Genomic DNA, 26,104 nt, shown 5'->3' with positions numbered 1-26,104 from the left:
CCTCATGACAATCTACTTGTCCAGATAAAAAAATATACATTTTAACCAAAACCTTATTTAAATTGGAGGTGATTTTAGAAATTTCAGGGGCTTTTAAAAACAAAAGGGACTTTGTGGTGACTTAAACGTTTATTATTCGTAACATTGCACTGTTTATCTCCTCCTCCCCTCCCTGCCTGTTTCCAGCACCGCACCCAGGGACTAGCAGGGAGGGGAGAGACCCCACAGTGTAATGAGCACCGATTGGCTGCTCCTCAGGAAAGGGGAGTGTCGGGCTTATCCTTTATCTCTTTCACTGGCAGCCATTTTTGCGGTTTTTTTTTTTGCACAAGTTTAAAAAATCATTTTAGGCCTGAGGATTACGTAAAACCAGAGATCCTAGAGAATAAAATAGTGGTAGTTCCAATTTTTTAAGTCGCATGATATTACCGCAAAATTTCAGTAAAAAACTTAATTTTAGGGCACAAAAAAAAACCAATTTTTGTGTAAAATCTAAAAGATGAGGTTGCACCGAGTAAATAGACATCCAACCTGTCAAACCTTAAATTTGTGTGCACTCGTGAAATGGCGACGAACTTCAGTACCCTATATTTTTTATAGGCAACACTTTTAAAGCTCCTTATAGGGAGCAGTTTAGTGTTATGGAGGTCTGGTGCTAGAATTATTGCTCTCATTCTGGCATGCGTGGCGATATGTAACGTGTATCGCAATTGGCGGTTTCATGCATTAGCACCCCAGCATTTTCTTTTATGTTTGGACGTTCATAAATGTGCGGGGTGGGGGGATGTTATGTGCTTGGGTGTAACTTTAGTTTTTTACAATTAAAAAACAAAAGTGGTGATTTTTGGTGACAGATCCTCTTTATTGAGACATCTAAGGTCTAAAAGACCCTGGATGTCTCCCCTCTGCTCCACTGAATGTGATGCATTGCACATCGCACTGCATTACATTCTTTCCCATCCTCCATGGCCGGGAATCTCTCAACGGGGGCCCGGAAGTAACATCATAAAGTCACTTCCGGGTCAGGACATGAAGGGGAGGGGACGTGTCCACCCTCCTCTCTAGCTGACGCGGTGAACAGGTTCCTGACAGATGGGCTAGCGGAGACATAGCGGGGAGAGGTTCACACGGGGTGGGGGGGAGGTTGGCTACTGTGTGGAAGCAATCGGCGGCAGCGCTGCCACCTGAATGCTTCTGCCTGACAGGTGAGTCCTGCTGCTTGCCCGCAGCAGGGCTGAAGGTTGAAAAAAACGACCTGCTAGGGGCCCGAAAATACATGTCCCAGGCGTCGGGCGATACAAATTTAACATCCCTGTAGTTGTAGAGGTGTGATGCCAGCATGGTATACCAGCTGTGACAAAGGCAGTCAGGGTACAGATCCAGAATGTCACACGCAAAATGCCCTATTACATATAGATACAGGGTCACTGGGTTCAAATAAGACCGCAGTCCATCAAGTTCAACACCTTGCAACCCCACAGTCCATATTTTTTCACTTAAGAGCAAACCTGTGCTGAAAGTGGTTGAAAACCCTTACATATACCCAGTGAAGTGACTGGCCTCTGGTGATACACTGAGATTAAATAAATCCACCTACAGTTGTACCACTTTATCTGAAGTCTTCTCTTCTCTACATCTGTTCAAAGTGCTGAATTTATAAAGCTTGTAGAGCTGTCAAAAAAAGGGGGCGGAGAGCTGAAGTTACAGTCTGCAGAGCTCAGTGAGGAGAGCTCTGAGAGCTGATTGGAGAGAAGAGACACCCCCTTCATAGGGCACACAGGAACAGAGCTGATGCTGTCAATCTGCTGCAACTCCCTCCCCTGTCACCATTTTGCTCTTGGCGTCAGGAAAACTTATCAGAAGTGATTTATGCTGATAGCAAAGGAATGAAGAAGCAGACATAAATGACACTTGGTGGTCTTAATTGAGGCAAGTACACACTATAGGGGATATGCTTTGTTCATATTTCTTGTCTGAGGTTTACAATCACTTGAACAGAGTGGAACTAGTACTGTAAAGGCAATGAAAATGCTACAGCAAATTGTAGGCCGTGTTAAATTTAACGTCAAGTTTCAATTTAGTTTTCGTCAGTCTTTTGACTTTAATTATTTTAGTTGACTAAAATCTAATGGGTTTATTGAAATTGTAATGCATTATTTAAGCATTTCTCTAGAATTGCCAAACTCATTATATACTCCTGGAAAAAAATCGAATCACGTTATTTATGGTAATAAGGTGTGAACATGCACTACAGACACAGATTTAGCCATTGTTATATATAACAACTTTATAAATAAAACAGTTTCATAAACAAACACAAATATTGCTTTTTGACAAACAGAATTGCAACTTGAAAATATATTTTAAAAAAAAACAGTAAACTCTCTAGGCTGTAATGCCATTGTACATATTACCTGCATATATTACATATTAAGAAAAAAAAGAAAAGCCTTTTTCTTTTTTTTTTTCAGCAGCTTAGTAGATGCACTCTACTTATTCCTATGTGGTAGTGCAGTGTTCATTTTGATGTCGAATTTTGATTACGTTTGTCAGTCTTTTGACTAAAATGCCATTTTAGTTTTAGTCGTATTTTAGTCATCTGAATTGTTTTAGTCGTATTTTAGTGAACTAAAATAGTGTTAACCATTTCAATACCGGGCAATTTTACACCTTCCTGCCCAGGCCAGTTTTCACGTTTCAGCGCTCTCACATTTTGAATGACAATTGCGCAGTCATACAACATTGTACCCAAACTAAAATTTTATCATTTTCTTCACACAACTAGAGCTTTCTTTTGGTGGTATTTAATCACCGCTGGGGTTTTTATTTTTTGCTAAATTAACAAAAAAAGACCAAAAATTTTGAAAAAAAAACACGTTTTTCTTTGTTTCTGTTATAAACGTTTACAAATAAATAATTGTTCTTCATAAATTTAGGCCAAGATGTATTCTGCTACATGTCTTTGGTGAAAATAACCCAAATTAGGATGCATTATTTAGTTTGTAGGAAAGTTATAGAGTTCACAAACTATGGTATAGATCTGAATATTGATCAATCCTGAAGTACTGACAGCCAATCTAATTTCTTGAGGTCCAAGAAAGTCAGAATAGTACAGATATCCCCCCAAATGACCCCTTTTTGCAGAGTAGACAGTCCGACGTACTTCATAAGAGGAATGGCGAGTTTTTTGAAGTTGTATTTTTTTTGTCATAATTTTTCGGAAAATGAAAAAATTTTAAAAATTATTTTCACTATTTTATTTTTACATACTGTCACCAGTGCAGTACAGCGTCATCATATAACTGGCATGGCGGTGAACAGGGACACTGACTGGTGACAGTATGAAAAAAAAAAATTTTTTTTTTTATTTTTTTTTTTTTATTATTTTTAATTTTTTATTACATTTTTTTTAAAAAAATTTAAGATTTTTTTTTCATATTTTACTATGACCAAAGTAGTACAATGTTACCATACAGTAGTAGTACAGTAGTACAGTAGTACAATAGTAGTACAAGTAGTACAGTAGTACAATGTTACCACAGTACCATAGTATTTTTTTTACACAATTTGCTTATAGCAAAGAATTACTTTGCTATAAGCAAGCATTTACCTGAATGACATTGATTCATTCAGGTTTTTTTTCTTTTTTTTTTTGTGCTTAGCTGTGATTTGGCCACAGCTAATCATGTGCATGTGACCTGCTGTGACCATTCACAGCTAGGCACTAGTATACAATGGATGGCATGAATGAAGCCATCCATTGTATACAACTGTCATGTGACCTGCTGTGATTGGTCACAGCAGGTCACATGGTACCGGCAACGGGGGGCGGTACTCAGATCTGTCATCTGTACCTCGGACACGGCCGGTGACAGATCGCGCCGCTGTGCGGCTCTGCAACCGCGTGAACTGTGCATGTGCGGGAGGACGCCAAATGGCGTATACCCCGGAAATCTACAGCACTTTTGCGGCCGCCAAACGGCTATAGGCCGGGCAGCTAATGGTTAATTTAGTTAAAGGAAATATTTTATATTTTAGTCGTTGAAATTAACAAGGATTGTAGGTTGATGCAATCCAAAACAGCTAGAAGCAAACTTTTGCATGGAATACTACATTTCAAGCACCTTAAAGCACCTTAAAGCATACTGAACTTGAACCCTTTCTAAAAGCCCTAAAGACAAGTACACACTACTAGTTGTTTTTTTTTTTTTACTTCAACTCAGCGGGCTGAACGAAAAAAAAACCTGACAGCTCAGGAGGAGCCGATGTACTAACTATCTGATGTTAGTACAGCGTTCTCCCCTGCTGTGCTATTGTGTTCTGACAGGGGTGTGGCCCCCACCAGATCAGAAGCTGATCTGCAGACCATTTCCGGTCTGGCCCCTTCCACAGAAACTGGCCGACTGGCTATCTTCTGTCAGACAGGCTGCCTTAAACATGGGCCAAATGTCGACCGGTTTCTATTGAACCGGCAGATACCTCCCGACATTCGGCTCGTGTGTACTAGACTTAACAGAGGTTGACCATACACAGTCATATTTTAAGTTGCTGCCACTTTTCTCACAAGCTTGGCTGCTGACACATTACTGAGGAGAATCTTCAATCAAAGTATCTTTGAATTACCTATTGGTTAACAAAACTTCCCAATGTGCTAGATAATAATCTCAAAGGCAGGCCTGTACTACCTGATTGATTGCTTTGCGTGTGAAAATCGCTGTGTATGCGGGAGTTTGAGGTTTTTTTTTTAATATGTGGAATACTTTACCACACCTTTAACTGTGATATACCTCAGAGTTGGGGAATCTGTTGTTAGATGCATACTGATGATAGTGGAACAAAGACTGAATTGCATGACTGCACTAAAGCTATGAAGCAATGCTCTGCTGGTTATGTGAGGGATGTGGGGCTTCTGAAGGTCACTTTTAACAAAGTACTCTGTACATTTTAAGCATTTACATTTAAAGTAGAGGATGTGGATAAACTAAACATTATTTCTATTTTATCTGATAATGTTTAGTTTAAATTCTACTGAGCCTACCCAGATCTTTTGGCATTAAGCATTTGATTTTATTGTGCTATAGGACTGAACAGTTGCCTTGTTTGTGTGAGGCTGCTCTGAGTCTGCAGTAACTGGACATTTGCTTTATGAATTTGCTATCTGTCAGGTATTTGAGCACATAAACTGTAAGATTAGGCTGCTTGATTTGGCTTTGGAAATGTTATGAAATCTATAGATTCAAGCATTTGTTGATTGAAATTTGATCTTGCCTCATAGCAGTTGGACAAGCTGTCTCTAACACCTCTCAGTAGTATGAGACAATATCAATGGCTGTATGCTACTTTATTATTATTTTTATACAGGATTTATATAGCGCCAACAGTTTGCGCAGCTACTTCATACCAAACCATGTGGAGCTGTTGCACGATTAGATTTTCCACCATAACTGACAGAACTGTGTATTGGTCTTTGGGCATTTGCTTCAATACATATACTGTACCTGCAGAGGATTGGGTTCATGCTGTAGTAGTTGCTTCTGCTATGTTTACAATCCACATGGGTATAGTCAAAGAACATTGGTTATCCAGCTTGTTGAAGTCTCTTTAATGGCCATGCGAGAAGCACGATTTATTTGCAGTGATCCTCTTGGCTTTGCTACAAATCCCTGAAAGAAAGCAATTTGTAGCAGGGCACACCAGCTAAATGCTGTAGCACTAGTTATAACTTCTAGTAGTGAGATATTGCGAATTACCGTAGCTATTAAATGGCTAGTTACAAATCACTGCTAATCACTGATATTAACGATTTGTAGCAGTGATTAATCGTTGATAAAAAAAAATCACCTGTCTGATGTGGCCTAAACTATTAGGATTAGTCGCTCCATTGAAATCACTTTCATTGCTTGCAAGTGTCTTGTACTGAACATTATCATGACAATGCATTGTTACCTGGTAAATTATTTGTCCGTTATGTATTTTCATTGGATTTTAAATTTCTAAATCAGAAATGAATAGAAACCCAAATTAAGAATAGAATATTGAGACATTCGGGAATTAAAAAAAAAAACTTGCAGTACATATTCAGCTAGGTGGATGCAGTATTTCTCCATCGCTCCGATGCTGCATCTGTCCCCTGCCTGCTCTAAGATCAAGAACTAAGCAATCAAAGACCACTGCTGGTCAAGGCATCTGGATAGATTCCAACTTTAAAGTTGGTATCTCTCCAGAGTCTGGACCGGTTCGGTGACATCAGAGCTTTGGCCCTACTTCTCATTTAAAAACTGAATGTACTGTAGCTTGCATAGGTCACAACAATGGGAGGTGAACAATTAAATGTTTCCAGTGGACACAATACTAAAATGATTTCAAGTATTTTTGCATTGTAAATATAATTGCAACTTTTTTGTAACCTCTTTGTTTCTCTTTTTTTAGTCACCTAATGATGACCTCAGAACTTTGTCTTTATCTGGGCATGTTGGGTTTGACAGTCTTCCTGACCAGCTTGTCAACAAATCAACTTCACAGGGATTCTGCTTTAACATATTATGTGTTGGTGAGTGAACTCATTTTCATGTACTTGATTTTGCGAGGTCTGTCTAAAATAAATCAATACTCAGTTACAATTACAAAACTTCAAAGATATGCATTGTGTAAACTCCTTGTTTTCTTGTAAGGAACCATTTATACATATGCACACACATTACTTTTATGCTTTCTTTTGGTGGTATTTAATCACCACTGGGTTTTTATTTTTTGCTCTATAAATGAAAAAAGACCAAAAATTAAAAAAACTGTTTTTTTTACTTTCTGCTATAAAACATATTCAATAAAAAAAAAATTAAAAAATTTAATTTCTTCATAAATTTTAGCCCAAATGTATTCCGCTACATATTTTTGATAAAAAAAAATCCCAATAAGAGTATATTGATTGATTTGCATGAAACTTATAGTGTCTACAAACTATGGTGTGTATATATACTGGAATTTTTATTTAATTATTTAATACTAGTAATGGCAGTGATCAGCGAGTTATAGTGGTACTGCGATAGTATGGTGGGCAATTTGACACTAACTGACACTTTGTGGGAACCAGTGACGCTAATACAGTGATCTGTGCTAGAAATATACACTGTCAATGTACTAATGACACTGGCTGGGAAGGGGCAATCGAAGGGTCAAATGTGTGCCTAACCAGTGCTTGTGTACTGTGAGGTACTTTCACTAAGGGATGTGTTGGTGTTTGTTCCCTGCTGTGCAGGGAAACAAAAACCTGCACATCCCCACTGACAGGACACAGCTCTGTATTGTTTACATTGACAGAGCTGTGCCCTGTCTTCCTCCTTGCCAATCAGCGGATTCTGGCACTCAGTCATTGGCTGGCACCCGTTAACCAGCTTTTGCTTTAACTAATCACAGCACAGCCAGTGCGCTCCCTACCTGGAAGTGCCGGATCATCTACTAGATACATGATCTAGCACAGGAGAGCCATTCTGCCACCATACTCCTACAGGAGGCAGAAAAAGATTATTTGTGCACTTAATATATTTTATGCATATATTTCATTCATGCTATTTAGCTGTAAAACTATGTAAATTCCAAAATGTTTGTAAAGCAACTTGCTCTAAATATCTGATGGTTATCTTCTCTGAAACCACACATTCTCTGAAAACCTAGGCGCAGTAGGAAAAAAAAAAGACGCTACTGATTTTGTAGGTCTTGTGATGGTTACACAAATGTTTATCAAAAATTATATTTTCAATAAAAATACACTACAATATTAGCACTCACAAACACAACTTCCACAGGGGGAAATTTACTAAAACTAAAGCACTTCAGCTTGTTCATTTAAAGTGTTACTAAACCCAGCATTCACTATATCTGGTCCTCCACAGTACACAGAACATGGAAATACAATTATTTTAGTAAATATAAACTGCTAAATACCTTTTTTCATCAGCAGTATATAGCAGTCTTGTAACTTCTATCAGTGTCCAGCAATGCACTGGTTACAGCTTGTAGGAGGAGTTTTCATTCTTGTGTAGGAGGATGCAGGACCCCTGACCTCTGTCTGGAGAGTGCTGCTTGGCCTTGTGCTGATCGCATGCACTCTTGCAAGAAAAAAAAAAAAAACCTCTCTAGCAATACACACCAAACTGAGCATGTGCAACTTGCCCCTGAGCCTCTGTTCTATCAGAAGATAAAAGGGGGACACTGGAAGAAGGGGAGGATCAAACATCCTTTTTACACAATGTGGAGGATTGACCTCTCAGGTTTCACAGTGAGTATAACAAGCATGTTTTACTGCATATACAGAATGATTTTTCTGTTGTGGGTTTACTAACACTTTAAGCTTTGACAATAAAACCTGGAAGCTGATTGGTTTCTATGCAGAGCTGCACCAAATTTTGCACTCTCCAGTTTTAGTAAATCCCCCATAATTCCTACTAAACTGCTACTAAATCTAATGGTTAAAACTGTATTGAGTTATAAAATAGCAGATATTTATACATTTTAAATTGTGCCCTTGTGCGAAAAGGTGAAAATGGAAAAGTATACAAAACTGTAAATAATCAATCTGGAGGTGGGCTTCCCACCTATGTATTGTAATAATGCCCAATCGCTGTGCCACGTAAATGTTTCATTGGTGTGTCTTGTGATAAAATGATACAGGCACACTTTTTTTTTTGCATTATTAATGCATGGTAATGTGACACAATACGAAGCTGAGTGAATGTAATAGAAATTACAAACAAACACAAAATAGGGCCCAACAATGCACTGCCGTGCTTGTGCACAGAGCATACTGACACGTGCAGGTTATACACATCATATGTGCCCACTGATGTGAATGGCATCATGTTTTTGATAAATGGCTTTGATCAGTGGCTTCTCAGCCACTAATCACAGCTATTCTTTTATGCAGCAGCGTCTGGGAGACAGTTCTCGTATAGGTGCATGGTCACTTCAGTGACCATGAGACTATGGCAGAAGTGGGAAGGCAGCCACCGTATGGCGAGTTAGAAGTGGTTCTCTGCCCCCAAATGCCTTATGTTGGTGGCAGCAAAAGAGTTAAAGGAGACCAACAGCAGCAGCCCCTATACTTCCATCATGTCAAGCATACTTGAAATAGCTTTCTATGGTAAGTCAATACTGGTCATAAAGTGAGAACATCCTGCACTTGGAACAAACTAATTTTCAGTTACAGATGCTCTGTGGGCTTCTTTTGCAAAGCACTCAGTCCACCATTTGTATTATTATTTAACAAAAATGATCCATTGGCACCAGGACAAAAAAAATCTCCAGTGCTTAATCCTTCAAGCTAAGAAAGAGAACCTAACTAAAATATTTTTAACATTAAATTTAAAATGAATCGCTCACACATTTGAAAATACAAGTGAAGCCGCTCATATATATATATACCAAAAATACAAGTGAAGCTGCATATACTGTGTATATATATATATATGTTGTTAATCGAGCCTATTGTGTCAAACCCTTCAGCACTCTTTTCCAGTACATACTGCCTGTTGTCATGCCCTCTTTCATTTCCCATAGGGATATAGGACATAGGCAAGTTGCATAAAAATATGTTGCCATAAATGTAAAAGCATACCTGTGCGTGTGCCCTCAAAAATATCATTTCATTCCATATTTTGCTCCTTTTTGTCAGGCCTGAATTAGAGAAGTGTTCTTTTCATTCATGTATTCACAAACTATCTAATAAGCACTAGTTCTAGTTGCAGAAGTTTTGTTGTTTCTATAGCCTATAGTGTAATTGGTTGCAAATCTGTTTATAATATGTAAACTGCACCTTGTTGACAGAATGTTAGTTTCCATCTAGTGATGCTTAAATGTAAAGGTAAAATTACAACTGTCGTGACTTTATTGCGAACATGAAAAATGTGGAATAAAGCAATTGCTCTAGATTCAGCTAATGGAAGCCTTACGCTTATTACTTGGATAATTATGTAGCAGAGGATATTGTTCTTTGCAGTATCCTTAGTGCCCTCAGAATGGATGACTGGCTGAAGATGTACCTGTAATGCTGGCCGTGAACAGGCTTATTTTCTGCAGATGTGATGAAGATTCAAGTATCACTTACTATAATCTCTACATATCTGAGTAACAAATAATTCATAATGGCTATTTGCAAATACGCAATCTTACTGGAAAGCTTGTGTTGCTTGAGAGCTTGATGCCACTAGCTGGTCATCAAGTAGCTATTAGCTTGCCTAGCTCAAAAAGTACATGGTAATGGGTACCCATTTGTTATGAAGCAGTTTTCTTGATCTCTCCATACAGTACCAATGACAAACTAGCTTATCACGAAGAACACACAAGATTTGCAGCAGATGATCACATACTTGAACCAATTCCACATTTTGTAACCGAATGTTTGATCCTACTAAGCACGTAACAGTTGAGTGGCAGAGATGCTTACTTTACTACCAAGTCCAGATATTGTTTGCTTATTAATTAAAAAAAACAAATGCAGCCAATATTCTAAGCCTAGTTAGGACTGTTAAAAAAGAAACATAATATGTAAAAAAACTGATTATCTTTAGTAGTATTGGGTGCCAAACATTTTGTGTCAACAGGCTCCAGTGATGGAATCCAGCCCTGGCTATCCCTTAGCAACCAGATTGTCTTTATTTTTAGTGCAGCTTACGGTCTGTGCCTGGCCTGTAGATGCATTATTTTCTGGTTCCAGTGTGTAGCATGGATACCATATTTAATGATGGGCATGTTTATGATGTTTAAAATCCCAGTTGCCTCTGAGGTTGATGATTCATTTACAAGCTTATACTGTGTGGCCATGAATCATAAGCCTTCCTTTTAAGTGTTCTTAAGGGACATTTTTATTGCTTGCTAATTTCTTAGATTTGTTGAAATCCAAAAACTAGGTGCTAGGAGAAAGCCTACTCCTAATATGTGCCTTGTGATGTTTTAGCCCAGGATCTTTGATTACTGTAGTTATAGTGCTGATGACAACCCTCAAATATACTACTATGTGTCCACAAATGTGGTTTGCAAGCACCTTATTAAAGTTGGTATAATTCATACTCCTCAGCTTAGAGTAGGAAAATATGTCAAATACAGATTTCTCATAGACAAACCTAGTTGCCACAAGGGGAATATTGCACTTCCTAAGAGCTTTTATTTATTTATTTGTTTTTACTGTAGCTGTAACTCTTGAGCACCTGCTTAAACACCATAACACCAGCACAACCATTGTTGTTTCTGTTTTTAGGGGAAACAGGCATTGGAAAGTCCACTTTAATGGACACTATATTCAATACCAAGTTTGAAAGTGAACCAGTTTCTCACTGTGAGCCTGGGGTCCGATTAAAAGCAAGAAGCTATGAACTTCAAGAAAGTAATGTCCGTCTGAAGCTAACTGTGGTTGACACTGTAGGATTTGGAGACCAGATTAACAAAGATGACAGGTATGTATAATACTAAGAAAAGTTTAGACCTAGTAGACATTGCATCCATATACACAAGCTCTGATTGCATACTGTATATAATAGTGAGTAACACCGGGGTTACTTATATACTGTATTGTAAGGCTTCTAGGATTGTAAGGATTTCTAATAAGGTTCTTTTACTTGAATCAAGTTTTATCAGGTTGTATAAAGGGGATCCGTTACCTGGAGAAAAGCTCTTTAAAATTTAGATGTTCGGTAGACTAAAATACATCTAAAGGAAATTTTTTTTTTGTTGTTTTGGATGGAATGGGAAGGGTTGGCCTTTTAAGTTTAAAATTTTTCTATTTTGTTTCTGTGTCCTTGGGGAAATTTGTCTCTTCTTGTCACAGTTACATGTAAAGGAAGTAGGAGGAAATCTCTCCAAAGTGATGGCAAACTTCCTGTTTTTGCTTGAACAGGTGTTGGACAATGAATTGGATGATTTTCCTGTTCCCAGAATAGCTGTAAATTTTTAGATTTCCCATAATTTCTGCCCCAGTGAAATTGGACAACTACAGAAGGTAAATCTCTCCAGCACAGATGCGATCAGCAATGAAAAACGAGCTTACAATCCCTAATTATGGTACATATGAAGGAGAAATAGGTTGCTCACTTAATAATGTGAAGATACCACAATGTTCCATGTGTTTCACATCATTTGCAGCAATGCGAAGGAATGTGAGTGCTCCACTCCAAAGAATGCACAATACCACAGTAACCCTAATGAAATTGGAATGTTTATTGGAAAGTCAATAAAAACCTAAAAGGGGCTTTAAAACGTCCTCACTTTACACAAAACGTAAAGGCTAACTTACCTTTCTGAGTATGTTTCATGTTACATGCTTGTTTGGGGTCTAACGTGAAACATAGTGTTTGGCGCCCCCCACTCTTAAACTACCACGCCCTTTTTCAAAAGCTGTGGTACCCTCCCTTAGGGGTAGTAGTACATCTGTGCAGTGCCCTAGTACCCTTGCTTCTGTGGGTTGCCACCATTGTGATTTTTCTTTTTTTTTATCTTGGTCATTTGGCCAGCCTGTTGGCTGCACCAACCTCAACCAGAGAAGATTTTTGCTCCTCCTAAAGGTTTCATCTAGCATTATCTTAGTGAAAAAAGACCTTAAGAAAATGTGGTAGATCCTGCCATTTCTCATCTTGGCAATCGCATTACTTCGAGCTCCTCTGACAAGGGCTCCGAGTCACTCTAGGACCCCACAGATGGGGCAGGGTTGTCCTGGATCTTCAGCCCACCATTCCCACGGATGTATTTATCTCTGCATGTCTGTTTATCCCACCCGTTTCCAGGGTGGGGGTTGTCTTTGCTGGTTCTTGGGCAATTGGCCCTTTATTCTTTCCAATTGGTAGGTCCATGTACTGTTTGTGTCCGGCCACGACATAGGTTTCATCCTTGTCCACCAGGGAAATGCTTCCCTTCAATTTTCATCTTTCTCCCTTGCACCTTTGTGTGCAGTGCGGTGCTGGCCCTGCTTTGCTAGGGAATAATTTTCTGTGTACCGTAGCCAGATCAGTTTGGCTGTTTTCACCCATATTTCTTCTCGGTCCAAAAAGGCCAGGGTTCACCTGATCCTGAACCTGTAAGTCCTGTTTGTTCCTGCTGATTCTGTGACCTCTCTCTCCCTCCGGGGTTTTTTCAGGCATACTTGGACATCACAAATGCATACTTTCAAGTTCCCATCTATGAGGGACATCGACGGTTCCTGGACTTTGTGGTGGGCATGCACATTGTCAAATTGTGGCACTCCCCTTTGGGCTGGTTGTCTTCCTGAGTGTTCCCCAAGGGCTGGCTCTGGTCCTAGTATTGCTGAGACAACGGCGGATTGCCATGATTGGTTGTTTGGATGACCTGCTTCTGCACTAACGGTCTACATTAGGATTTCTGTGCACCCCCTGCAGGACTTCGAATGGGTTCTAAGTCTCAAGAAGTCTGCCCCTAAGAGGAGACTAGAGTATATGGGCCTGATACTTGACCAGAGCTAGACTTCATGTTTTTCTTGGTGACCTAACTCTGGAAGTTTCGGACTGTGGTCCAACTGCTATTGTGCCACAAGCTGTTCATCCCTGCTGTCTGGCATGCAGACTCTGGATGTTATGGTGCCCAGCATAAGACACCATAATTCTGCTGAAGGAAATCCTGCCCAACTGGGATACATCTGTTTTCCTGAACAACCAGATTTGTCCAGACTGGTCGTCGAAGGCCTCCCTCCTATGGTGTGTTTCTTTCCCAGCCCTGTAAGTTGAGGAGTCCTCTCTTCCTCTCTATTGGATGGTCTTCACATCGGCTGCTAAGCCTGTTCTGGGAAGGGGTCCTGAGTTCAGTTGCCATTAGGTTGCTGACCTCCATGGAATTTTGCATGCCCATCATTGTCCTGGAGCTACAAGCGATTGCGTTGTCTACGGAGCACTGTACGAACATCTCTGTGAGCTCCTGGTCAGGATCCAAATGGACTATGCCACAGTGGTGGCCTATATCGACGCCAGGGTGGTACGAGAAGTGTGGCAGAGGCACTGGATGTTTCCGGTCTTTTGCAGTGGGTGCATCAGCATGTTCTGGCACTCTCTGCCATGCAGGTTGCCTGCGCTGAGCATTGGCATATGGGTTATCTCAGTTGTCAATGCTGGGATTGGGGGAAGTGGTCCCTGTACCCGGACATGTCTAGTCAGATCTGCCTGCACTGGAGAACCCCAGACATGGATGCTCTGGCTTCCTGCCTCATCAGGCAGGTGCCACGGTTGTGATGTCAAAGTGGGACCCCCTGGCAAATGCAGCAGAGGCATCGGTAAACATTGCGGGAACAGTTTTTATTTTTTTACAACTTTCCCCCTCTTCAACATGCTCCGTCGTCTGCCACGCAGCATTGCAGGCTATAGGCTGAAGGGTTTTTGGTCCTTCTGGCGGCCCTAGGCTCGTCTATAGTACTCCCATCATGGTGCAGCTGGTCAGACGCCCCTTGGCGGTTGCCTCTCTGGGAGGACCATGTGTCTCAGGGTCTGGTTTGCCATCTGGCCTTTTCGTCTCTGGATTCGATGCATGGCCATTGACAGCCTGACATTGAAGACCATGGGGTTGTCAGGTTTGATTTTTCTATGGTGTTGGAGGCTTGTGAGTCTGCCTCTTGAAGGATATATCATCACTCCTGGATGACTTTGATTGCCTGGTGCGCAGCTTTGGATATTCACCCACGTCCCTTCTTGGTGATGTGTTGGCCTTTTTTGTCAACAGGGCAGTGAACGTACCTTTGCCTTGTGTGCCATTACTGGTCAAGTTTCTGCCCCTGCTGTCTTTTCTTTCAGCATCCCTTGGTCATGTACTTCCTGCTAGCACCTTTCTTAAAGGGCTTGTCATCTGGCATCCTTCGTGCGTTTCCTGTTATCACGAGGAAATCAAATTTGGTTCTCCAAAAGCCTTTCCTTGGAGAGTTTGGGGTATTCCCGTTTTGTTCTTTCTCCAAATGGTGTCTTCTTGGTCACTGTTGCTGCTTTTGAGCTAGTGGCCTTATCTTGTAAGCCTCCCTATTTGGTTCTACACAAGGATAAGGTGGTTTTTCTTCTGTGCCCCCCTTTCTGTCGTAGGTGGTGTTGGATTCTCACCTTCCTGAAGACATTGTCCTGCCTTCCTTGTGTCCATGGATGTCGCATCCTCAGGAGGTTGCGTTGCACTTCTTGGATGTGCTCCAGGTGCTTTGTGTGTGCTCATCCACTGTGACCTCCTGATAGAGGTCAGTTTTCTCTTTTTTATTTTTTTTAATGGACAGCCAAGGGGAAGGCCTGGTGCTCTCCTCTGTTTCCCATTGGATGTGGCAGACACTTGTTCAGGCATACATTACGGTCCGGGCTCCTCCCTTCCCCATTACGGCACGATCCGCTAGAGCAATTAGTGCCTGCTATGCTTCTGGCATCTGTATCTGAGGTTTGCAAGGTGACTACCTGGTTGACTGTTCACACTGTTACAAATTTTTGCACAGTTGATGTGTTTGCTTCTTTGGATGTTTTGTTTGGCCGCAAGGTTTTGCTGACTGCTCTTTAATGTTCCTTATTTTCCCCTTTGAGGGTTGTTTGGGTGGTGGCATGTTTGCCCACCCCTCATTGAGACACTGCTTTGAGACATCCCTGTGGTCAAGATTCGACAGAGCTGTAAAATCTCTTTCTCTGAGCTCATTGGCAGACACAGCACTCACCCCTCTGTTGGAGTTTTTCCTTTTACACTACTTTAAGAACTGTTTTGCTTATAGCAGAGAGGGGGTTATATACCAGCTAGGACTGCCCATAGGTGGTTTCTTTCTGCCTAGTGTCCTACTCCTGTAGGTGTCGATATAACCCTCTGGTCAAAATTCAAAAGAGCTGTGTCCGTCAAGGAACTCAGAGAAAGCAATTTTACAGTGAGTAACAAAAATCAAGTTTTTTCCACCTCATCATACCAATCAGCATTTTGCAATGTTCAGTCAGCATTGCCCGTTTGTCGTTTGTCCAAGCTCTCCAGTGATTTAATTTCTGTTCCATTCCGAAAGGATTCACATTTTGGGATAGCTGAACAAGCTTCTGTTAAATAACCATGGTACAGAACCTGCAAAGATTTAACTAGATCCTTAACCCTCAGAAGTCATCTCTGGGCAAATCTAACAGATTGGAGTAACTTGGTCTGACGTTTGACACTTTGTCGTCCAGAACACATCGTCTGGCCACGTGAAACAAACGTGGTCCTTGAACCATCCAATGCGTCTCACTTCCAGGGCCATATTTTCCCTAGCATGGTGGTTTTCACACCCAGCACTAGACTTAGGGAAGCCCTCTCCTCCACAGTTGTGGCAAGTTCTCAAGATTGATGCCAGTCTGTCAGGCTGGGGAGCCCTCAGAGTGGGGGGACTTCTTCGTTAGAGGAAGCTCGAATTCTGACCCATATTCTGGGAGTCTGGGTGATTGTCTTGTCCCTTCAGCCGCTCCTAAACAACAAACAACGTCAGAAGCATCTTACCTGGGCTAAAGAAAATCAGACCTGGTCTGTTGCTCAGTGGTCCAAAGTCCTCTTTTCTGATGAGAGCAACTTTTGCATCTCATTTGGAAACCAAGGACCCAGAGTATGGAGGAAGAATGGAGAGGCACACACTGCAAGATGCTTGAAGTCCAGTGTGAAGTTTCCACAGTCTGTGTTGATTTGGGGAGCCATATCATCTGCTGGTGTTGGTCCACTATGCTTCATTAAGTCCAGGGTCAACGCAGCCATCTACCAGGAGATTTTGGAGCACTTCATGCTTCCTTCCGCAGATGAGCTTTATGGGGATGCTGACTTCATTTTCCAGCAGGACTTGGCACCTGCCCACACTGCCAAAAGCACCAAAACCTGGTTCAATGACCGTGGGATTACTGTGCTTGATTGGCCAGCAAACTCACCTGACCTGAACCCCATAGAGCATCTATGGGGTATTGCCAAGAGAAAGATGAGAGACATGAGACTGAACAATGCAGAAGAGCTGAAGGCCGCTATTGAAGCATCCTGGTCTTCCATAACACCTCAGCAGTGCCACAGGCTGATAGCTTCCATGCCACGCCGCATTGAGGCAGTGATTGCTGCCAAAGGGGCCCAAACCAAGTACTGAGTACATTTGCATGCTTATACTTTCAGAGGTACGATATTGTTCTATGTACAATCCTTGTTTTATTGATTGCATGTAATATTCTAATTTTCTGAGATTGTGGATTTGGGGTTTTCATGAGCTATAAGCCATAATCATCACAATTATGACAAATCACGGCTTGAACTATCTTGCTTTGCATGTAATGAGTCTATCTCATATATTTGTTTTACCTTTTAAGTTGCATTACTAAAATAAATGAAATTTTGCACGATATTCTAATTTTTTGAGTTTCACCTGTATAGCAGTGAATAGATAAAGGGCAGGTTTGCTGCAGGGAGCCCACTCCTCCTCAAAGGCACAGGAACACATTTGATGCCCAGCAGGAGCACAGTGTCCCCACTCCAAATTCAGTCGGCAGGCTGTGCATACAAGCAGCAACCACCCCAATCTGTAACTAGCCTTTGCAGTAAGGTGCACATGGAACTGCAACGCACATCCCAAACGAAAAAAAAATTCCCAGCACACTTACCAGCTAGCCTGCAACAAAACAAAATTGACCCTGTCTAACAATTTACATTAAAAACAAAGGTTTTAGTTGCACACATATGCAGATATATGTAAACCGCAGTGCCTATGCCATGGCTTCTCTGTATACTGCAGTCCTAACTCTGAGAGAATAGGACTATAAGAATCTGGTCAAGCAGTGTCACAGCTGTGGCTTACATCAATCATCAAGGAGGCAGGGCCATGCAACTCCTAAGGGAAGCAGATTTGATCCTGTCATGGGCAGTACTTCATGCTCTAGCCCTGTCCACCATCCATGTCCTGGGGGGAATAGGCTCTCAGTCTGAAGATCCATCATGTCCTTTGCCACAAGTAGTAAACTGCCAAGATGTAGACCTTCTGGCATCCAATTCAACAACAAACTAGACAGCTTTGTCGCCACATCCAGGGACCCTATGACCTTTGCACTGGACACTCTGGTGACACTGTGGGATCAGCACAGTCTGGCCTATTACTTCTTGCCCATTCCAGATTCTGCCTTACCTGCTCCACAGGATCTACGATTTCGATAATTTTTATTGCATCAAATTGGTTCAGAAAGAGGTGGTACTTCTGATATACCCATGCTCCTGGCAGATGTTTTGTGGACCCTATCTGCCTTATCCAGACTTCTGTCCCAAGGGCCAGTGCTCCATTGTGCTTCTCCATCACTGGCTCTAGTGGCATGACAGTTGAGTTCAGGGAGGGGAAAGATTTTCACTAACGGAGGAGCAATGAACACAAGGGACACATCTTCCTGAATAGCAAACTGTAAGTTATGTCTCCTTATGCTGATTTTTCAGTTTGTCTTTTTGGCTGCACTTATGAGTTCTATGATCACAGCATGCACTTTCATTTTTGTTTTTCATTAACATCAGCATTGTAATAGCAATACAAAATAGTTATTATTGACAATCCAATAACTACTTACTTGAAAAGTCTCCTTTCATGTTGTGAGTGCTGCCTGTCTGTTGTCCATCTTTCAACAACATCTTGTATTCCCTGCATACTTTGCAGCTTTTCCTCTTCTGTTTACTTTTGCTTTCTAAGGATTACAAATCCCTTGATACCTTGATGGCCGAAAGCAGTGATTTTTGTACTAGCTGTGCCTCCTGGAACTTCTCTTAGCACTTGTAGTTCAAAAGGCCAGGCTCTGTGAAATGTGACACAGCAGTGCCTAAGCACAGAATATAGTGAATATGTTTCCCAGAACTCATGGAAGTTAAGGTGTTGGATTCTTCACTGTGCGGATTCATTTCTGTTTGAGAAAGCGTTATGTACGATTTCTGTGCAGTGCCTTCAGGTTACATAGTTGCATTGTTAGTGTGGCTGAAAAAAGACAAAGGCCATCCAGTTCAACCATAAAAAAAAAAATCCTACACCCACAGTTGATCCAGAGAAAGGCAAAAAACCCAGCAAAGCATGATCCAATTTGCTACTACAGGGGAAAAAATTCCTTCCTGATCCCCCGAGAGGCAATCGGATATTCCCTGGAGTAACCAGTTATATTCTGTGTATCCAAGAAAGAATCCAGGCCTTTTTTTTTTTTAAGCAATCCACTGAGCTGGTCAGAACCAATTCTTGAGGGAGTCTATTCCACATTTTCACAGCTCTTACTGTGAAGAAACCTTTCCGTGTTTGGAGAATAAAATTATTTTCCTCCAGACGTAAAGAGTGCCCCCTTGTCCTCTGTGATGACCTCAGGGTGAATAGCTCTACACCGAGTTCACTATATGAACCACTGATGTATTTATACATGTTGATCATATCCCCCCTTAATATCCTCTTCTCAAGAGAGAATAAATTCAGTTCCTCTAATCTTTCCTCATACAGTAGCTGAGTTCCTCCATGCATCTTATCAGTTTGGTTGCCCTTCTCTGTACTTTCTCCAGTTCCCCAATGCCCTTTTTGTGAATTGGTGCCCAAAACTGAACTGCATACTCCAGATGAGGTGTTACTAATGATTTGTACAGGGGTAATATGATATCTCTCTCTTTGGAGTCTATACCTCTTTTAATACAAGAGAGGATTTTGCTCTCTTTAGAAACCACAGCTTGGCATTGCATACCCTTATTAAGCTTGTGATCTACCAGAACTCCCAGATCCTTCTCCACCATTGATTCCCCCAGTTGTACACCCCCTAGTATGTATGATGTTGCATGCATATTCTTAGTGCATAACCTTACATTTATCAACATTAAATCACATAGTTGCCCGATTAAATAGTGCATTGAAGTCAGCTTGTAAGTTGGAGACATCCTGTAAGGATGTTATTCCACTGCACAGCTTGGTGTCATGTGCAAAGACTGAAATGGGATTTATAATGCCAGATCCTATATTGTTTATAAATATATTAAAAAGTAAAGGTCCCAACACTGAACCTTGGGGTACACCACTGACAACCCTATACCATTCAGAGAATGAATCGTTAACCACTACTCTCTGAATACAATCTTTTAGCAAGTTTTCTATCCATTTACATACATATTTTTCCAAGCCCGTAGACTTTACCTTACACATTAGCTGTGTTTGGGGAACTGTGTCAAACGCTTTTGCAAAATCCAAGTATACCACGTCCACCGCCACCCCTCTGTCCAAGGTTTTGCTCAGCTCCTCATAAAAAGAAATCAGGTTTGTTTGACAATTTCTGCCTTTCATGAATCCATGCTGTCTCTTGCTTAAAACATTTTTTCCAGCAAGAACTTGTCTATATAGTCTTTTATTAAACTCTCCAGTATCTTCCCAACTATAGAAGTTAAACTAACAGGTCTATAATTACTTGGTAAAGATTTTGAACCCTTTTTAAATATTGTCACCACATTGTCCTTATGCCAATCCAGTGGTACTATGCCAGTCAATAAAGAGTCCCTGACCTTTTTACTATTTATATATTTGAAGAATTTTTTGGGGTTGTTCCTGCTATCTTTTGCAATCTGTCGTTTGTTTTCAATTTTTGCAGCCTTTGTTTCCTTTTGGCATATTCTGTTATATTCTTTGTAATGTTTAAACAATAGCTTTCCTTCATTTTTATATTTAATAAAAGCTCTTTTCTTATTACGTATAGCTTTTTGTAACCTTGCCCGTAAGCCACATAGGTTTGAATTTTAGCCTTTTATTCTTGTTGTCCATGGGAATATATTTGCAGTGTGTTCACATACAGTCTTTTTGAAGAACTCACATTTCTGTGTTGTGTTGATTGATGCCAATATTCCCTCCCAGTCTAAGTCTTGGAGAACAGCTCTCAGCCTTGGAAAATTAGCTCTCCTAAAATTGAGCATTTTTATTTTTCCCGTATGTGCTTGCTGTTTACAGCTAACAAGAACTTAAATCATGTTATGGTTCCAGGACTTCTCCAGGGTGTCACCCATCCTCTGGAATTCCTTGCCCCAACCTATCAGATTATCACCTACTCTCCTCTCCTTTAGGTTCACCCTGAAAACCCATCTCTTCAGGGAAGCCTACTCCACCCCCTGCTAACTTGCCGACCTCCTCCACTCTTCCTACCACTCCATCCCCCACAGCTATCTGCTCCTGTGCCACCATCCCCTCCCTCCTAGATTGTAAGCTCGAAAGAGCAGGGCCCTCAATCCCCTCATGTTTTGCATTGTATTGGTATTGTTCTGTCACATGTTCTGTCCCCCTTTGTAATGTACAGCGCTGAGCGAACTATTGGCGCATTATAAATACTGTATAATAATAATAATGGTCACTGCTGTTCAGATGTTTTTTTATATGAACATTTGTAATAAGCTCTTCATGGTTTGAGATTACCAAGTCCAGCAGAGCATCATTGATAGTTGGGGCCTCTATGAGCTGTACCATAAAATTGTCCTGTAGTAGGTTTAAACATTTTTGCTTTTTAACTGCTCCTGCAGTACCATTACTCCAGTCACATTCCGGGTAGTTAAAATTCCCTATTATTATCAATGTCCCAGCCCTTGCAGCTCTTTCTATCTGTGCAAGGAGCTGAGTCTTCACCTCCTCATTAACAATGGGAGGCTTATAACAAACTCCAATGATGACCCTTTTGTACGCTCCCCCATGTGCAGTTCCACCCATAATGCGTTAGCCTCATTACACTCTCCATCAACTAGGTCCTCTTTCACACTCGCTCTGAGATCACTTCTCACATAGAGGCAGATACCACCACCTTTCCTATTTACCCTATCTCTCCGAAAGAGAACATAGCCAGGAATATTAATGGCCCAGTCATGTGAAGAATGAAGCCAAGATTCAGCAATACCAATTTATTGACACCTTGTGCACACGTATTTTGCATATTTTTTTATTTTTATACAAATGGTACCAATTCCACTGGTTGTTTGTGTCATGGGAACCCTCTTATCTGCCATAGCCCCCCCCCCCATCTTTCCCCATTCCACCCACCAATAAGCACTGACCCCTGTCTGATCTACCCTGTTATAATCTAATTCTCCCTCCCCCCTCAATCCTAGTTTAAATACTCCTCCAGCCTTCCCATAAACCTCTCCCCCAGCACAGCAGACCCCCTTCCATTTAGGTGCAAACCATTTCTTGCATATAGGTTGCACCCCAATGAAAAGTCAGGCCAGTGCTCTAGAAACCCAAATCCTTCCCTCTTACACCAGCTCTTTAGCCATGCATTGAGTTCTCTAATCTCCCCCTGTCTTTTGAAAGTTGCGCATGGCATAGGTTCAGGTGTGGATTACAGGCTATTGACTTTTATGGGAACCGTTTCTAAACCGCATATGTAAACATGATAAGATCCTGAGCTAATCCTGTTCTAAACCTGATGTAAACCTGACATGAACTGCGGAACAACTACTGTATCAATTAGCTATGAAACCTGAGCTTCAATCTGCAGTGCACATGTGTGAATCTGCTCTAATAGGAGTAGGCTAGAAACGGATATAATGATTTTAAATTTTGACCATGGATATGCTTTAAGTTCTACCAGATGGATGTTCAAGCCACTTCAAATGCCAATTTCTTGATCTATTTGTTTTGTGTGTCTGTTGGCATTGTTTGCTGTGCTGCCCACCATTCAGTTGGACTGCTTTTGGATTTTCCAGTCATAATCTTTCCTGTACATATCCTGTACTATACCAGGAATATCAGGAAAACATTTTTGACTTGCCAGTAAATATCTTTCTCTTTGAGTAAGGCACAGGACCCACCCTTCTTATTATGATTTCTATATTGCTTGCAACAAAACTGAGGCTAGCTGGGATATATAGCCTTTCTTTTTGACATTATCCAGTAAACCTGAAGGTAGCTGTGTATAACCTAGCCGTAATGATTTAACCCCTTTGCTGCCAGTCATTTTTGCACATGTTAAAAAAATCATTTTAGGCCTGAAGATTACACAAAACCCCCAGACGTTATATATTTTCTGAAAGCAGACACCCTAGAGAATAAAATAGTGGTAGTTCCAAATTTTTATGTCACACAATATTAGCGCAAAGATCTAAGAAATGCAAAATTTCAGGAAAAACACATTAAAGTAAATTTTGTTTTGCTGAACTTTTTTTTTTTTCCAGTCATCCCCTATGTGATGACTTTTAGGTGACAGGATGTCTTTAATGAGACATACAGGGTCTAAAAGACCCTGCATATCTCTTCTGGGCTCCACTGAATGTATCGCAATGCAGATTGCATTGCAATACATTCTTCCCAGGTTATTCTAGCCAGGGAAAGTGACAGGGTGATCCAGATGTGATGTCATACACAACGCTTTCTGGGTCACAAGAAAGCAAGTAGGGGAGGAGAGCGGATGTGTGTCTGCTCTCCTCTCTCCCCTCTGCCCACCGGCACCCCGTCATGTCAGATGGGCAAGCAGAGCTCAGAATACATGGAAGCAATTGTGTGCAATTGTGTGGTGTGGAAGCAATTGGGTGGCAGTGCAGCCGCCAGCTTCTTCCACCTGACAGGCAGGAGTTTGCCTGTCAGTTTTATACACAATCCTGGTGGCTGCAGCCACCGGATTGTGTGTAAAACCCCCTGCTGTCATGTCCGTACGATGTACAGACCTGGCAGCAAAAGAGTTAAAGAAACGTGTCCTTTACTGTACTCAAAGAAACAAATTTTACTGATAAAGTGGGGCAAAAAAGTATTTAGTCAGCCACCAATTGTGCAAGTTCTCCCACTTAAAAAGATGAGAGAAGCCTGTAATTGGCATCATAGGTAGACCTCAACTATGAGAGACAAAATGAGAAAAAAAATCCAGACAATCACATTGGCTGATTTGGAAAGAATTTATTTGCAAATTATGGTGGAAAATAAGTATTTGGTCAATATTAAAAGTTCATCTCAATACTTTGTTATATATCCTTTGTTGGCAATGACAGAGGTCAAATGTTTCCTGTAAGTCTTCACAAGGTTGGCACACACTGTTGCTGGTATGTTGGCCCATTCCTCTATGCAGATCTCCTCTAGAGCAGTAATGTTTTGGGGCTGTCGCTGGGCAACACGGACTTTCAACTCCCTCCAAAGGTTTTCTATTGGGTTGAGATCTGGAGACTGACTGGCCAGGAGCTTGAAATGCTTCTTACGAAGCCACTCCTTCGTTGCCCGCGTGGTATGTTTGGGATGATTGTCATGTTGGAAGACCCAGCCACGTTTTATCTTCAATGCCCTTGCTGATGGAAGGAGGTTTGCACTCAAAATCTCATGATACATCCCTTGGCATCAGAGACACCGCTCTCTCCTGGTTCTCGTCCTATCTATCCCAACGCTCCTTCAGTGTCACCTACAATGGTGCCACCTCCCCTTCTCTCCCCCTCTCTGTTGGGGTCCCCCAGGGCTCTGTCCTTGGACCCCTTCTCTTCTCCATCTACACCTCCTCCCTTGGCAAACTCATACACTCCCACGGCTTCAATTACCACCTCTATGCTGATGATACTCAAATCTACCTATCCACCCCTCACCTCACCCCCTCATTCTCCGCCCGCATCACTCACCTCCTAAACGACATCTCTGACTGGATGTCGCTCAATTTCCTCAAACTCAACCTCTCCAAAACCGAGCTTCTCATCTTCCCCCCAGCCCGCGCCCCCCCCCCATCCTTTCCATCACTACCAACAACACCACCATCAATCCCGCCCAGCAAGCCAAGGTCCTTGGCGTCATTCTGGACTCAAACCTTTCCTTTCAACCTCATATCAAATCTCTCACAAACACATGCAGGCTCCACCTCCGGAACATCGCCAGGATACGTTCCTTCCTTACCCCAGACACCACTAAACTACTAGTACACTCCCTGATTATCTCACGCCTGGACTACTGCAACTCCCTCCTCACCGGCCTACCCCAGTGCAGGCTCTCCCCGCTTCAGACCATCCTGAACTCAGCGGCCAGACTCATCCACCTCACCAGCCGCTCCACCTCTGCCACCCCCCTCTGCCTCTCCCTCCACTGGCTCCCCATTGCCCAACGCATTAAATTCAAATTGCTCACCCTGACCTATAAGGCCATTCACAACACTGCCCCTAACTACCTCACCGATCTGATCCCCAGGTACCACCCTACCCGTACCCTTCGCTCTTCACAGGGCCTTCTTCTATCTTGCTCCCTGGTCTCCTCCTCCCACGCACGACTGCAAGACTTCTCCAGGTCCTCCCCCATCCTCTGGAACTCACTACCCCAATCCATCAGACTGTCACCGTCCCTCCTCACCTTCAGGCGCTCCCTGAAAACCCACCTCTTCAGGGAAGCCTACCCCACCCTCACCTAACAGCCGCTGCCCTTCCCTCCTCCTACCACTTCATCCCCCACAGCCGCTTCCTCCGGTGCCTCTACCCCCTCCCTCCTAGATTGTAAGCTCGAAAGAGTAGGGCCCTCTAACCCCTTGTGTACTGTTTGATGTTACTGTTCTGTTTCATGTATTGTCCCCCCCTATTGTACAGCGCTGAGCAAACCCTTTGGCGCTATATAAACACGATAAATAAATAAATAAATACATGGCCCCATTCATTCTGTCCTGTACATGGATCAATCGTCCTGGTCCTTTTGCAGAGAAACAGCCCCAAAGCATGATGTTGCCACCCCCATGCTTCACAGTAGGTATGGTGTTCTTTGGATGCAACTCAGCATTCTCTCTCCTCCAAACATGACAAAGTTGTGTTTCTACCAAACAGTTCTATTTTGGTTTCATCTGACCATATGACATTCTCCCAATCCTCTTCTGGATCATCCAAATGCTCTTTAGCAAACTTCAGATGGGCCCTGACATGTACTGGCTTAAGCAGGGGGACACGTCTGGCACTGGAGGATCTGAGTCCCTGGCAGTGTAGTGTGTTACTGATGGTAGCCTTTGTTACGTTGGTCCCAGTTCTCTGCAGGTCATTCACAAGGTCCCCCCATGTGGTCCTGGGATTTTTTCTCACCGTTCTTGTGATCATTTTGACCCCACGGGGTGAGATCTTGCGTGGAGCCCCAGATCGAGGGAGATTACACAGGTCTGCGACTAAGAAGCTGTTTGATTATTTTCATCTAATTTCCATGTATTTTGGTGTGCTGAAAACAAATAAA

At 41.9% G+C, this 26,104-nt stretch overlaps 1 protein-coding gene across 19 annotated transcripts in view; it reads left to right on the top strand.

Moving 5' to 3' along the window:
* Nucleotides 1-26,104, top strand: part of SEPTIN11 (septin 11) — a 156,904-nt gene that overhangs the window by 74,122 nt on the left and 56,678 nt on the right. For all 19 annotated transcript variants that reach the window (XR_016312540.1, XR_016312539.1, XR_016312531.1 and 16 more), the window contains exons 2-3: nt 6,430-6,550; nt 11,249-11,444. Coding sequence is in view for 10 of the 19 variants with exons in the window: in XM_089676105.1 (XP_089532231.1) it covers nt 6,430-6,550; nt 11,249-11,444 (317 nt within the window). In the remaining 9 variants the exon portion in view is untranslated. The remainder of the gene's footprint in view (nt 1-6,429; nt 6,551-11,248; nt 11,445-26,104) is intronic.

Source organism: Staurois parvus, unplaced genomic scaffold, assembly GCF_062004578.1.
Source record: "Staurois parvus isolate SC_StPar_1 unplaced genomic scaffold, SC_StPar_1.0 ptg000013l, whole genome shotgun sequence".
Classification (NCBI taxonomy): Eukaryota; Metazoa; Chordata; class Amphibia; order Anura; family Ranidae; genus Staurois; species Staurois parvus.
This window is presented reverse-complemented; position numbering and strand designations above follow the sequence as displayed.